This window comes from Juglans microcarpa x Juglans regia, chromosome 5D (assembly GCF_004785595.1).
Source record: "Juglans microcarpa x Juglans regia isolate MS1-56 chromosome 5D, Jm3101_v1.0, whole genome shotgun sequence".
Taxonomy (NCBI): Eukaryota; Viridiplantae; Streptophyta; class Magnoliopsida; order Fagales; family Juglandaceae; genus Juglans; species Juglans microcarpa x Juglans regia.
Genome location: NC_054602.1, coordinates 15,705,757 through 15,721,110, shown reverse-complemented (window position 1 = coordinate 15,721,110; position 15,354 = coordinate 15,705,757). Strand labels below are relative to the sequence as shown.

Genomic DNA, 15,354 nt, shown 5'->3' with positions numbered 1-15,354 from the left:
GGCACTATGGAGGATGAATATCCAACATAGAACAAGGATCTTCTCTTGGCGAGCCTACCTAGATTGTTTACCAACAGAGTCAAACCTGCAGAAGAAAAAGATGGAAATGAGGGAGGGGTGTGGGTTCTGTGATGCTGATACTGAAAATCTGCCACATGTTCTGTTAAGTTGTCCAAGTATTGAAGATTTATAGCCATGCTACCTTCCTGTTATGGGCCAAGTGGATAGAAACCAAAGTATGTTTGATGCAGCTACGCAGGTGAGATCCTTGGGAGGACTGGATGACTTGGCAATGTTCTTCACTATAGCTTCAAGCTTATGGTTTAGGAGGAATAGAAAGCGTGATGAGAATGAAATTCTTGATGCAAGGACGTTAATTGAACATGCAATGACGACGCATAGGATGTTTGGGGAAGTAAGATTACACCCTGTTGCAGGTTTGAAAAACTTTTATGGTTGGCAGCCACCTCCTATGGGATTCTTGAAGCTCAACATTGATGGAGCCGTGTTCCACCATATCCATAGAGCAAGGGTTGGGGCAATATTGAGAGATGCACAAGGGAAAGTTATTCTGTCAGCTAGTAAGGGTGAATGGGAGGTGAAACATCCAGAGGTGATAGAGTTTATGGCTGTCTTACATGGTATTCAATTTATTGCACACATGGGTATCACACACTTGGTAGTGGAATTGGTTTGCCTACTGGTGGTGAAGGTTTTGGAGGCAGCTCCTGAAGACCAGTCACCAGCCCATGGACTAGCTAGATACGCTTGGGTTGTTGATCCCATCGCGATGTGGTGGGGTGGCTTCCTGGACTTTATCTCTCAAGCCATTTGGCTTGACAGTTGTCTATGACTCTTCGTTATGTTTTGAATGAAGTGGATTGTTTTAATCAAAAAAAAAAAAAAAGAAATATTAGGATTTTTGGTATCTGAATTCTTTTATGCCATTGTGCTCTGTCTAGAGTTAAAATATCCCCAAAACTCATGCTTTACACTTCCAAATCTGTGTTTTCTTACAATGTTTTTGATCTATAAGCATGTGGGAAAGGATTAGGGTCTGTTTTGAGTTTGTTTTTAAACGTGGGTTTTATTTATTTATTTGGGTCTGTTATATGCTGTTATTTTGCTAGATCTGCTATTTTTCTAGTCTTGACTTGCTTTCTGCGACTGGATTTTTGTTCTCTATGTTGATTTTGGGTTTATTTTGATGTGAATGTTTGAATAAAGTATTCTTTGTGTAGTATTTTTATGGGTTAGATCTGGATTTGTGAGACCTAGTAGGGACTTATGATGATATTACTACAACACAAGCACAATGCTATGAGGATATACAATTAATCCAACATGTAAGAGGGATCGATTCTGTTCTTTTTGTTTGGAACTTCGGAATCTGACACTAACAGTATAAGATGATTCCTTGAACTTTTAGTGCATCAAAGACATAAACAAAAGCCATATTTTGGAGCCTAAGTGCACCTGGGCATCCCCAAAACCCTATGAAGAATCGGTCCGAAGAGATCTTGAAGAAGACTCAAACGACTTGATCTTGTCATCCTCAGATACTGATCAGAAGTTCTATTGCCATGTAAATAATCTCTCTGCCCAGCCTTTCTCTCTATAAATTTACAATTTTTAGCATGCAGAAGTTATATGCAGAACTGATCCACACTTTCACAGACCTTTAGTTATTCACTGTCTTATGTTTGGGCCAACGATCGAAGTTATATGGTGATAATATATGCAGTGTCTTACTTTTAGCGTACAAAAGTTAGATCGAAGTTATGCACACTTTTCCTGCATATATATATATATATTTATATATGCTCTTTTCTGAGTAGGGAACAAGTCATCCTGCAATAGCCAATTCTATAGATGTGTAGAGAATAGAAGTTTTACAGAATCCAACTTATAAAGGTATTCCCAAAAATCTATAATGCTAATTTCTTTTCAATATGGTGATAATTAAAGTTATACATAGTTGTTTAATTTTGTACTGATTTTGTAATTGCATTGCACACTTCAGTATTTTTCCTTTTTCTGTATTAGCCCCTTGTCTAGTAATTTTGTACTGACCTTTTTTGCTTACAGAATGTGCAGGATCTCTCTTAGTCAAATCAATTGAAATTGCTACTTGCCGAAATTATTTTGCAATTCATATCTTGTAGTTTTGTATTTTGCAAGGTAATGTAATGTGTAAATAACAAAATAGTATAATTTGTAGTGGATTGCATACATTTTAGTTTTTCATTTTTATATATTTTTTGTTATTCTAGAAATTGTTAGTATTATGCTTTTTAATGATGACTCAGAAAATCTTTTCATAAACTATATGCTTTTATAAAACATTATGTTTTTCAACACGTTTAAATTTTTTTTTAATAAATATAGAAGAATTACCCTTTTCAACATTTTAATTATAGGATTTTATAAAAATAAAAAATAAAAAAAAACAATTACGCTTCTAAACCCTTTGTATGGACCTAAATAATAATAATAATAAAAAAATCCGGGTACAACCCGGAACCCCGATTTTCTGGTTTTTGCTTGGGTTCCAGCCCGAACCAACCCGATCAAGGTTTCGGCTAGGGTTTGAAATCCGGGTACCCGGATTGGAATTCGGATGAACACCCCTATGATTAAATGGAGGTGTGTGGTGTAAAATTTCCATATAAAATTTCTCTATTCCTTTACGTTAATTATGTCCACAATAATTAATTTCTGATATCTTTTGCCTGTAAGTATTTATTGCTACTCATTTAATTAGACATGATCTATCTTGCATCACCTCTATTCCTCGCGTTCTATCTTGTACCTCATTTAATGTTACATGTCTTAAGGCCCTTGCGGGTGATGGGAAAACATGCACTATTCGATCTGTGGTTGCAGTTGTTGTTGTGGGTCATACATAGTTTTGATTTAAATGGATCTGGATCAAAATGAGTTGGTCCGATAAGATATAATTAATCAATTAACGGTCAACCCACAAAACTCACAATTAGTACATATAACTTGAATACATTCTATTTTCAACAAAATCAAGGAATATTACCCTTTGCTTCTACTTTCAAATTCTATATATTTTTTAATTTATGCCGTTATTGTTGTTGGGATGTAATATTGATATTGTTATTTGACAATATAATAACTAAAAAGTATCAACCCTTTTTTAGTTACTATTTAAATTTATTTTTCGGAGATATTAGTTTTTTTATTATTATTAGTTTGAATATTGATTACAAAATACTTTATCAAGAATGTAGTTGGAATTGTGAATGATTGTATAAATATCCTTGTATTCTATATGAAATTATGTTAATTTGGTCAAAATAAATATATAGATCTGCTAAACTCATTTGCAAGAAACAGGTTAAATTGGATGGAATGCATGGGTGGTATTCAAGTGAAAACAACAAGAGTTAATTATCAAATGGGCTCTGCAGGTCGTGTTGTATTACTCATTATTTATATATGTCGTGTTAGGGTTTAATCCATTTAATTGAATGAGTTCAATTTGATGATTCAACCCGACAAGGATTCATTACGGTTTTTTGGTACGTGGAGTTTTTATGAGGCTTGGGCCATGGAGCACAGACTTGGGCAAATAGGCTCAAGTCGAAAGTTCGCTCGACGTTCGCACTACAGGTCACTCAAGCGAAACTCATGTAGAGAGTTCACTCGATACTTGCTCGAGCGAACATTAGAAGAGAGTTTGGTCGAAGCTCGCTTGACACTTCACTCAAGCGAATAACACAATGATTAAAAATTAGGGCATTCGATGTACAACACTATATATGTTTATTATAAATAGTATGACTGTTTTGAGAATTGTAATTTTGCTCCGAGTAATGCTAGATACAGTTGTAGAGTGCGCAAATGCCGCACAATCCTTTCGAAAAAGAGTGGGGTCTACTATTAAAAAATGAGTTTATTTTTTCAATGTGAGTCCCGTATTTACTTACTTTTTACAAAAGGATTGCACGACTTTTGCACACTCTACGACTATAAATATCATTTCTCTTTTGCCCCACAATGTACTTTGACATTCCACAAGAAAATAAAATCATATGCAACTTTGTGAACAAGGTACGTTGGTGAACTATGTAAATTTTTATATTGTGTGATTGATTTATTGTTTTACTTTATTCTTTTTCAGAACACTTACAATCAAAGTAACCTTAAGAAACGACTAACTATGGATTCCTAGATCATAACAATAATATTGACAGCAAATTTTACATGAAGCCTCTTCCCAAGAAATGGGCAAATTAAGATCAATTATATTCTATAAAATAAAAGTCATATAAAAGGGCCGCGCTCATGTGACCCTCGATCTCTATAAGATCATTTGGGAGAAAATTACATAGTTAGAACACTTACATGCATGTGCCATCATGTGAATATTCTATATAAGTGCATGTGCCATGATGTGAATGTGCGACTCCAATTGATCTGCATTCAACCTAGCTTGGTTTTAATGTATTTAAACTCTCAAGATTAAAACTGGCTATACTATAAGTACTGTTCAATATTAATATTCAATCTCCGTATAAACCATTCTACATTGTTGTTTGGATGTCTTATCGCACTGTTCCAAATTATTACCGCATGTTATTGTTTGAACTGTACACTAATTAAATTTGGCTTTATATATTAACGTCTACGGCCGCGGGCCAGTCATATAGCTATTTAGGATGACGGGATTTGGCTATTTTAGATTTGGAAAATGTGATATAGTACTACATGACTCTACTACAATATTCTCAATGTCTCATGATCGATCTTACTTTATCTTATTATGTTCATGTAATATTATTTATAATCTTTTAATGAATTTATTTCTTTTATAAGAAAAATATTCAAGGATTAATAATAGACAACATAACACCACTTAGCTTAACGAGATACATAAGAGTGCGTTTATAGATATTGTTTTAAATGAGTGCACGCATTAAAGGGATAAACTCGAGAGAGTAATAAAGAGAGTGTACGTGGATCACACTTTTAAGTGGCACAAGATAACTCAAAATTAAAGAGCTACAACTATATAAATATATATATATATATTATACAATTAAGAAGGCGATTTTGGCGAAAAAGGCAATTTTGTCTCGTTCCCCTTGGTTCTATTAGGTTAAATGCTGATTGTTGCCGGGCCCCCCTAGGCAACCCGGCACCGCTTGGTAGGCCAAAATCCTTTGTGGATATAGTACGTCAGACGCCGTCGCCTCTCCCAGAGGTTGATGTTCCCTTAAGGCCGCCGAAGGTGCTTGAGGGAGAAACCTATGTAAGCTTCACTAAGGAAGAAATTCTAAAATCTGCTGTGCCATTCAGGTACTTTCTAATGTTGAAGTTCATTCGTCAAAGACCCTCGCTAGACTTGATTCGGTCCTTCATTCAAAACCATTGGGGTCTTCAGGCTCAACCAGTGGTCTCTAGCTTGCGAAAGCCACGTAATGTGTTTCTCCGGTTCCCGAATGAGGAGGATTTTCTGAAGGCATTCTCACGAGAGACTTGTGAAATGGAAGGTATCCCTTTCCGTGTCTTTCAATGGACGACTGAGTTTAATGAGAAGAATGAACCTTCGAGAGTCCTGGTCTGGGTTGTTTTCCCGGGTTTGCCTCCCAACTACTACCACGAATCATTGCTATGCAATCTTTCTCAACCGTTGGGTCGGTTTATCAGGCGGGATAACAGTACTCATTGTGCTACCAGAATGGATGGTGCACGGGTGTGTATGGAGACAGACGCGGCCGCTGATCCCATTGAAGGTTTCTGGATTGGGCTTCCTAGAGCTGTGGGTAGCCAATTCCAAGAAGTTGTCTATGAAACGTTGCCTGCTTACTATCGAGGTTGTCAAATGCAAGGGCATAATGGTTCCACGTGTAAGAAAAAGGATGATAAGCTAACTGGTGGTGCCTTGAGGAATTTGGAAGGGGGAAATCTAAAACAGAGGTGGTTCCCTAAAACCCAGCAGGAACGAAATGATAAGAACAAGCAGGAGCAGTCTATACCGATAGAGATGGAAATGGGGACTAGCGTGTTGCAAGAGAAAAATGGAGTGGAGAATAAGTATGATAATGTGATCATCGCAGAAGAAATGGAGGAAGTGGAGATTCAGGAGGCACGTGGAATGGGTAACATGGAAGTTGTAGAAAATGATGGTAGCTGTAGAAATAACGTGGAAGAGGCAGAAAATAACATCCCCCTTAGGAACAGTGAGGAGCTTGAAACGTCTGGCATCGTGGTCGCTGATGAGGCAGGGGAATCAGAGGATGCGTATATGGTTGAAAATCTTGAGGAGGAGTGCTTTCATGAAAAGGTGCTTCCTGTGGTTGAAGACTCAGGGACTCAATCGAAGCCAGAAATGGAGAACGACGTTAAACATCTGCAAAAAGAGAAAGAAGTTCTCTCGGATGTCAAGGAAGCTTGTCCGAAAGTTAGAAGCTCTACCAGGGCCAAAAGCAGGCCTAACAAAATGAACTTATGATGAACTCGATTTTCTACTGGAATTTATGAGGCCTAGGTACCTCTAGAAGAAGACTTTGTAAATTGGTAAGGTAGTTTAAACCCAGTGTAGTGGCAATAGCTGAACCTTTCAGCTCTAAAACTCATATGGCTAGTTTGCAGAATAAGTTAGGCATGGTGGGAGGTGTCTCAAATGAAGAAAGTGGTGGGAAACTCTGGTTGTTTTGGGATAAAGGAATAAATGTGTGCTTGATTGGTTTAAATAACCAGTCCATTTCAATCCTTGCTAAGGTAGGCTCGGAACAGATTTATGTTACGTGTGTCTATGCTAAGTGTCAACAAGGGAACCGCAGAACATTATGGGCTGACATGCTGGGAGTTAACATTGGCTTTGCTCCATGGATTGTGATGGGTGACTTCAACATCATACGAAGGGATGAAGAACGCAGGGGTCGAAGGCCTAGGTCGCTGACTAGTATGGAGGACTTTAACAACTTTATTGATGCTGCTAGTCTCTCAGTTATGAATAGTGAAGGAAACAAGTTGTCATGGTGCAATGGGCAGTCTGGTACCGCTCGGAGCTGGGCACAATTAGATAGGTCCTTGGTAAATTCAGCTTGGACTTTGGCTTATCATTTGGCAACTTTGTTGTATCTCCCCAGAACCACTTCAGACCACTCTCCAATGGTAGCTCAGATGGCAAAAGTGAACACAAGGTATGGTTTCTCTCCTTTTAAATATCAGCAAATGTGGTCGAGCCATGATTCCTTCCAGGACTGTGTGCGCACAGCTTGGGATAAGGAAGCTCATGGGCATGGTATGTCCTGTTTGGCCTTTAAATTGAAGGCCCTTAAAGGTACCCTCCGTAGGTGGAAGAGAGAAGTTTTTGGGTGGACCACGGAGCAAATTCAACACTTAGAAGAAAGGGTTACTTTGCTTGAAAAGAGTTTACAAGATGGTTTTTCGGATGATACGGATCTTGATCTCTTGGTGACAAAAATGGAACTCAATACCTGGTTGAATCGGGAAGAAACTAAACTGGCTCAACAAGCAAAACAGTCTTGGCTAGAGCAAGGGGAAGCGAGCTCTGCTTTCTTCAAGGTTGTATAGTCTAAGTCTTATAAGGTGGTTCACGAGATGAAGACAATTGATGGGGCGTGGCTTAAATCACCGGAAGAAGTACATCAGGGAGCAGTAGACTATTTCCAAACCTTCCTAGCTGCGACTCATACTGGAACTCCTCCTGAGCTGGATTCACTTGTGGATAAGATTATTTTTTATACTGATAATGTTTGTTTACTGGAGCCTCCATCAATCCATGAGATCAAAGCTGCAGTGTTTTCTATTCCTACAAATAGTAGTCCTGGCCCGGATAGATTTGGATCGGGTTTTTATAAAACTTGTTGGGATATTGTGAGTAAGGATGTAGTTGAGGCAGTGCAGGAATTCTTCAAAGGGTCCCCCATCCCGAAATTCTTCTGCCATTCCTTCTTGACTCTTATACCAAAGGTGGAAAACCCAAAGTGGTTTGACCAGTTTCATCCTATTAGTCTCTGTTCCGTATTCTATAAGCTGTGCACTAAGATTCTAGTGGGACGACTATCTCCTATGCTTGCTAGACTAATATCTCCAGAACAGGGTGCTTTTATCCCAGGAAGAAGCATTCTCGAGAATATAAGCCTCACACAGGAGATGATCCATAGTATCAACAAACCAGTCTGGGGTGGTAATGTGGTTTTGAAAATTGAAATGGCTAAAGTGTACTATAGTGTTGACTGGAGCTTCCTGCTTCATGTGTTAGATGGTTTTGGTTTCTCGGGACAGGTGTGTGCCATCCTAAAAAATTGTATTTCCTCACTGTGGTTCTCAGTCGTGATGAATGGATCCCCAAAAGGTTTTTTCCAAGGTGGTCGGGGCCTATGCCAAGGGGATCCTATTTCCCCTTATTTATTCATTGTGATGAAAGATGTTTTGTCCAGGCTGCTCAAAGAACAGTTCCGATATGGGAAAATAAGGCCTTTCTTTCATCCGCGAGATACACCGATTATATCGCATCTATTATATGCAGATGACATTGTGGTTTTTGCAAATGGTAGTAAAGCATCGTTGAGGGCCATCTCTAAGACTTTGGAGCACTATGGAAGATGGTCGGGTCAAAAGGTGAACAAGAAAAAGTCTTCTATTATTTTCTCCAAGCATATCACACTCGTCAAGAGAAGGTCTTTGCTTGGTATTACAGGTTTTCAGGAGGGCCTCCTGCCATTTACTTATCTGGGTGCCCCTATTATTTTTGGAAGGCTAAAAGCTATACATTTGGATGAAATGGTGGGGAAGGTTCGAGAGAGGATTGATGGCTAGAAAGCACGGCTCTTATCTAATGGGGCGAGATTACTCCTTCTTAAGCATGTTCTAAGTAGCATTCCTATCTTCATGCTCTCCATACTGCAGGTACCACAATCGGTCTTAGCATCCCTGAATAGATCCTTGAGCAATTTCTATTGGGGGACGAAAGAAGGAAAAATAAGAAGGCACTGGAGAGGCTGGGAGATGATGTCTAAACCGGTGCAAGAAGGTGGTATTGGAGTCCGTAGTCTGCGTGATATTCAGATTGCACTACACATGAAATTTGCGTGGAAGATCCTAACGGAGAAAAATCTTTGGTCTAAATTTTTCAAAACCAAATATGTGAAAGCAAGCCATATTTCCTTGGTGAATCCGACCAAAGGCACCGGATTCTGGAAAATGATAGTCAAGTGTATCTCGGTATTATTGAACACTCTAAATGGAACATAAAGAATGGGGCTCTGTCTTTTTGGTACGACAAATGGTTGGGTGATGCCGTGCTTGGAGAGATCCTCCCAATTGTTGATTCCCCGAAGCTCCAAGTTAAGGAATGCATCTTGGAGGCAGGATGTGATTTAGAACTTCTTATTGGTCTTGTGGGGACAGCTAAAGCTGAGGAAATAGCCACCTTGCTGAGCAGAAGAAAGGAAGGGGAGGATATTTTGGTATGGACTGAAAAGGATGATGGGAAATTCTCCATGAGAAGGGCTTGGGAATGTGTTCGGGTTAAAGCACCGAAAAATAAATGGGCAGGCTAGGTTTGGCATTCAAGCTTGCCAAAGAACATTGTGATAACCATGTGGAAGGCGTTGAACAATGCTCTGAGTGTGGATGATAAAGTTCGTAGAATTGGAGTTCCGGTGGTTTCTAGGTGCAACTGTTGTGTGCTAGGAGCTTATGAAGACCAAAACCATGTTCTTGGGTTGGGGGAAGTAGCACAGTTTATTTGGCTGAGATGTGCCGCCATTGTCGGCATGCAACATATACCAAGCAGAAAATGGAGGGATAAAGTCCGAATCACATGGCAGCTCTGGACAATGAGATGTAAAGTCCGAATGGAGAATAAAGCAGTGTCGGCTGAGGATGTCTAGCACAATGTGAAGTTTTGGATTGCCAGAGTTGCAGGCAAGTTAAAGAGCAATAAAACTCTCTCTAGACGTGATGAACAGGTGCTTGAAAATATGAATATTCCCTACAAATCTCCTAGAACCAAAACTATCCAAATAGTGAAGTGGGTAAGACCGATGCCTGGTTGGTTTAAGCTCAATGTCGATGGGAGTTCCTGAGGAAACCCGGGACAAACAGGGGCTGGTGGTGTGATTCAGTCTGACCAAGGCTCTTTGGTGATGGCTTTTTCGGTGTTTCTAGGCCAAGGCACAAGTAACTTTGCTAAATGTATGGCTCTCCTTCATGGGGTTCGTATACTCAGGAGCCTGGGCATCACAAAGGCTGAAATTGAAATGGATTCGTTGGTTGTGGTAAAATGGTTAAAGTCCTCAAGATGTGAAGTTTGGTACCTTGAAGAGTATTGGGATGAGATCCTGGAGTTACTTAAACACCAACAATTTACTATCCGCCATATATTCAGACAAGGAAATGCACCTGCAGATTTCATGGCTCGGATGGGATCCAGTGGCTGCTCGACTAGGTGGCACTCCTTCAATGAGCTGCCACAACCTTTGAAGGGGCTGCTTCGCATGGACAAGTTAGACTTCCCATATCTTAGGCTTGCTGGTTAGTCTGATATAATGGTTTTTTTTTTTTTTTTTTTTTGTATATTTTGGCTTTTGTCTTATGCATATATCGAATATAGGAACGATGTACTCTTGGTTTCCTCCACCTATAAGTGAGGCTTTTTAATAGAAAGGAACCCCGCTAGGGGAATTGAATAATATATATATATATATATATATATATATTATACGTGTGTATCTATGTATGTATATATGTATTGTTAAGATAAATCAACCTTCAACATCAATTATCTCCTATATGTATGGATGCGTCCACGAGTTAGGTGCTTATCAAGAATCAGTTGTAGCTAGCTTAATCCTATGTATATGTATGGTTATCCTTATCTCATATATTTTAGGAGATTGTACATATCAGTTTGTTTATTGTAAATCTATACCTATAAATAGAATATACAAAGGCAGGATAATTTATCCTTGCCAGCCTTTATTTCAATATTTCTTTCTTGTATATGTCTTCATGATGAAGTTGTCAGTGACGACAATATTAATGATCTCTCAATACATTAAAGTCAAAATTTATAGTTGGATGACCAAATTATTATCTTTTTCATAAGAGAGGTGGGGGGTTCCGAATCTGATTCCCTCATTTAGAGACCAGACCTTATGACACATGATCCAAAGAACCTTAGCATGACCAAACCATCTTTAAATGACTGGCTAGTATATGTAAAAGTGGCTAGAACTACCCAAATTAATATGCATGCACACAATTATTTTCAAATTATATAATAGCAATGTACTATATACCGTTCTAATTTTTTTTATTGTATTAAAATTAGTATTAATATTATTCTGTGTTGTATCGGGTACAAAAACATCTAAGCGTATATAGAATTAATTACTGGAAAATATTTTGTCTATAAAGAAATTTTGTAAAAATAAATTTATAAACTATCACAGTTTAATTTAATGCTAGATTTTAAGATTTTTTTATTGTAAAGTAAATTTTCATCCAAACATTTCAGTTTATAAATTTATGTTTAAGAAATCTCTTTAAACATTATGTAACATTTCTCCCCAATTATTATAAGGATGATATTAAAATATTTCAGTATTATCATTAATGCATATCCATCTACACTGTCACATGTTAATTTTTTTTTTTTCTGATGGCGAAGGAAAGCGTTTTAAAGAACTGGAAAAGTTGGTGGTGGGGTTACGTCAAACACCAAGAACAGCAAGGGAAGAGCTTGGACAATTATCAAGGAACATTGGAAGTACTGAGTTCCAAGATAGATGTTTTGCTGGATGCTGTTAATAATAGAAGAATAGGTCATCAACATGGTGGTGGCAGACAAGAAGAGATGAATAATGAGCAGATGAGAGGTATGCAATTTTGTTCGATCAAATTAGACTTTCCAAAGATTTGATGGGACTAATCCTACGGGATGGATTTATAAAGTGAATCATTATTTTACTTTATATCCTATGCCAGATGGACAAAAGATCTTAATGTCATCATTTTACATGGAGGGGAATGCTTTAATCTGGTTTCAAGATGCTGAGGAAACTGGAATTTTTTATTCTTGGAGTTCTTTTATCGAAGCCTTACAGTTGAGGTTTGGGAATTCATCTTATGATGATCCCATGGAAGCTCTTACTCGACTCAAGCAAAGTTCAACAGTAGCTGCTTATAAGACCCAGTTTCAAATGATATCTAATAGATTGAAGGGGTTATCTGAAAACTACAAATTGAGTATGATCTTGAGTGGATTGAAAGATGAAACAAGGCTGCCTGTGAGGATGCTTCATCCTCATAATCTTAATTTTGCCTTTGGTCTTGCCAAGATTCAAGAGAAGTACAGTTGTAGTGTTCGTGGAGGGAGTAAAGGGGGAAGCTATCAAGCTTCCTATGTACCATTTCCTGTAGGAGGGAATGGATTTGACAGTAATGTTGCAAGGAAAGAAAATGTTGTAGTAGGGAGAAATAATAATTTCAAAGCATCATGGCCGGTGCAGAAAGTGAGTACAGTAGAAATGAAAGAGAGAAGAGAGAAGGGTTTGTGCTATTTCTGTGATGAGAAAGGGAACCCTAGTCACAAGTGTAAAAGGGCCAAAGTATTTGTGATGGAAGGGATGGAATTAATTGTTGGTGAAGATGTGCAAAGCTGTGAGTTGAGAGAGGATCTTGGTAATACTGATGGGGTACCAGCACAATCTGAGATTCCTGAAATATCCTTGCATGCCATTGCAGGATCATTAAGCCCAAGAACCATGAGAATTCATGGTAAGGTTCTAAACTGTTCTGTGGTCATTCTTGTAGATGCAGGCAGTACGCATAATTTCCTTGATCCCATGATTGCTAAGAAGGTGAGATTAGAGATAAATGTTGGAAAACAAATTGAAGTGTGAGTGGCCAATGGAGAAAGGATGAGAAGTGAAGGAATGATTGAACAATTGCTGTTTCATATGCAAGGTAATATGTTCAATACTGATTTTTTTCTTATTGCCTCTTGGGGGCTGTGATGTGGTAGTAGGAATGCATTGGTTGAGGACTTTGGGTCCTGTATTGTGGGATTTTAATGGTCTCACTATGTCCTTTGAGCAAGACAAGAAATCAGTAACAATTAAGGGGATGAATGCTACTAAATCAGAATTAGTAGAGGATGTACAGATCTGTTAGTTAACAACAATTGAAAGGAAAGGCATGTTTTTACAGTTAATACAGCAGCAGTAGGTTATGGTTGAAGAAGCAGTTGATACTGGAATTCAAGAAATTTTGGAAAGGTTTTTTGGAGTTTTTGAAGGAGGGCACAAAATTAATCTCAAGGAGGGCACCATGCCTATTTCTGTGAGGCCATATAGATATCCCTTTATACAGAAGACTGAGATTGAAAAAATAGTTAAAGAGTTGGTGGAGGCAGGAGTAATAAGGTGTAGTCAATCTCCTTTTTCCTCACCTGTCATTTTAGTGAGGAAAGCTGATGGTTCTTGGCGTATATGCATGGATTACAGAGCTTTAAATAGAGAAACTGTTAAAGATAAGTTTCCTATTCCTATGGTGGATGAGCTTCTTGATGAATTGTGTGGAGCTACCATTTTTTCTAAGCTAGATCTCAGATCTGGCTATCATCAGATTCGAGTAAGGGAAGTTGACATTGAGAAGACAGCATTTCAAACCCATCAAGGCCATTATGAATTTTTGGTTGTCTTTTGGCTTAACCAGTGCTCCTACCACTTTTCAATCATTGATGAATGATGTGTTTCAGCCATACTTAAGAGAGTTTGTGATATTTTTTTTTTTTATGATATTTTGATATATAGTAAGAGTAAAGAAGATCACTTACAGAATTTAACTTTGGTATTGGAGATGTTAGCAAAACACACACTCTTTGCTAAAAGAAGTAAATGCAGGTTTGGTTGTAAACAAATTGATTATCTTGGACATTTGGTGTCTACTGAAGGAGTGCAGGCCGATCCATCCAAGATCAAGGCCATGGTTGAATGGCCTTTGCCTAGATCCATTAAATCATTGAGAGGGTTTCTTGGATTAACTGGGTACTATCTAAAGTTTGTAAAGAATTATGGATTAATTGCTGCCCCTCTTACTGATCTACTTAAGAAGGATGCTTTCCAGTGGGGGCATTCAGCTACACAAGCATTCGAAGCATTAAAGAAGGTTGTCTCTCAACCTCCTGTGTTGGGATTACCTGACTTTACTAAATCTTTTTTAATTGAGTGTGATGCTTCAGGTAAAGGTGTGGGAGCTGTGCTGATGTAGAATGGGAGACCTTTGGCTTTCCTTAGCCAACCTTTGAAAGGTAAAGCTTTGGATCTAAGTGCATACGAGAAGGAATTCTTGGCATTAGTGTTGGTTGTAAAAAAATGGAGGCTTTATCTGTTGGGAAACACATTTGTGATCAAGACTGACCAGCAAAGCTTGAAATTTCTGTTGGAGCAGAAGATAGGGACACCATCATAGCAGAAGTGGCTTAGCAAGTTAATGGGTTATGACTTTACCATTGAGTATAAAAAAGGCAGGGAAAATGTGGCTGCAGATGCTCTTTCAAGAAGGGATGAAGTAGTGGAAGATGAGGCAGTGTTATCTGCTATTACAGTGCTAGACCCGATGTGGTTGCAGCAGTTGAAAGAATCTTATTTGCAAGATGAGGAGATTTCTGGAATTTGCATGAAGTTGCAGCAAGGAGAGTTGTTGAATCAAGCCTTTGAAGTTAAGAATGGTCTCTTATTCAAGAAAGGGAGATTGTTTTTGTCAACCAAGTCCCCTTTGAAACAATAGATTTTACAATTCATTCATGGCAGTGCCTTTGGAGGACATTCGGGCTACCAAAAATCTCTACACAGGGCCAAAGCAGATTTTATTTGGGTGGGAATGAGAAGAGACATCAAGCAATATATTAAAGAATGTGAAGTATGCCAAAAGTGTAAAGTGGAGAATTTGCTACCAGCAGGGTTGTTGCAGCCATTGCCTATTCCTATAAGGTCATGGAGTGATATCTCTATGGACTTTATAGATGCTCTTCCTAACTCAAAAGGGTTTACAGTAATTTTGGTAGTAGTTGATCGATTTACTAAATATGCTCATTTTTTACCCTTATCCCATCCTTACATAGCAGCATTAGTGGCTAAGCTTTTCATTGCACAAGTTTTTAAGTTGCATGGAATGCCTGCAACTATTGTGACAGATCGAGATCCTGCCTTTACCAGTGGATTTTGGAAGGAGCATTTTAGATTGAATAGCACAAAGTTACATTTCAGTTCTGCTTATCATCCTCAATCAGATGGGCAAACTGAAATTGTTAACAAATGTGTTCAGCAATATTTGAGATGT

At 38.3% G+C, this 15,354-nt stretch overlaps 2 protein-coding genes across 2 annotated transcripts; both read left to right on the top strand.

The window, feature by feature from the left end:
* Nucleotides 1–211: 211 nt before the first annotated feature.
* Nucleotides 212–853, top strand: LOC121265722. Its single transcript, XM_041169407.1, has one exon. The coding sequence runs from the start codon at nt 212–214 to the stop codon at nt 851–853; it is 642 nt and encodes a 213-aa protein (XP_041025341.1).
* A 9,301-nt stretch (nt 854–10,154) lies between these two features.
* LOC121265720 lies at nt 10,155–10,547 on the top strand. Its single transcript, XM_041169406.1, has one exon. The coding sequence runs from the start codon at nt 10,155–10,157 to the stop codon at nt 10,545–10,547; it is 393 nt and encodes a 130-aa protein (XP_041025340.1).
* Nucleotides 10,548–15,354: the final 4,807 nt, after the last annotated feature.

Bases quoted from the DNA above. Each gene is read 5' to 3' on its own strand.
- LOC121265722 (XM_041169407.1), top strand. From the start codon at position 212: ATGGGCCAAGTGGATAGAAACCAAAGTATGTTTGATGCAGCTACGCAG.
- LOC121265720 (XM_041169406.1), top strand. From the start codon at position 10,155: ATGGCTTTTTCGGTGTTTCTAGGCCAAGGCACAAGTAACTTTGCTAAA.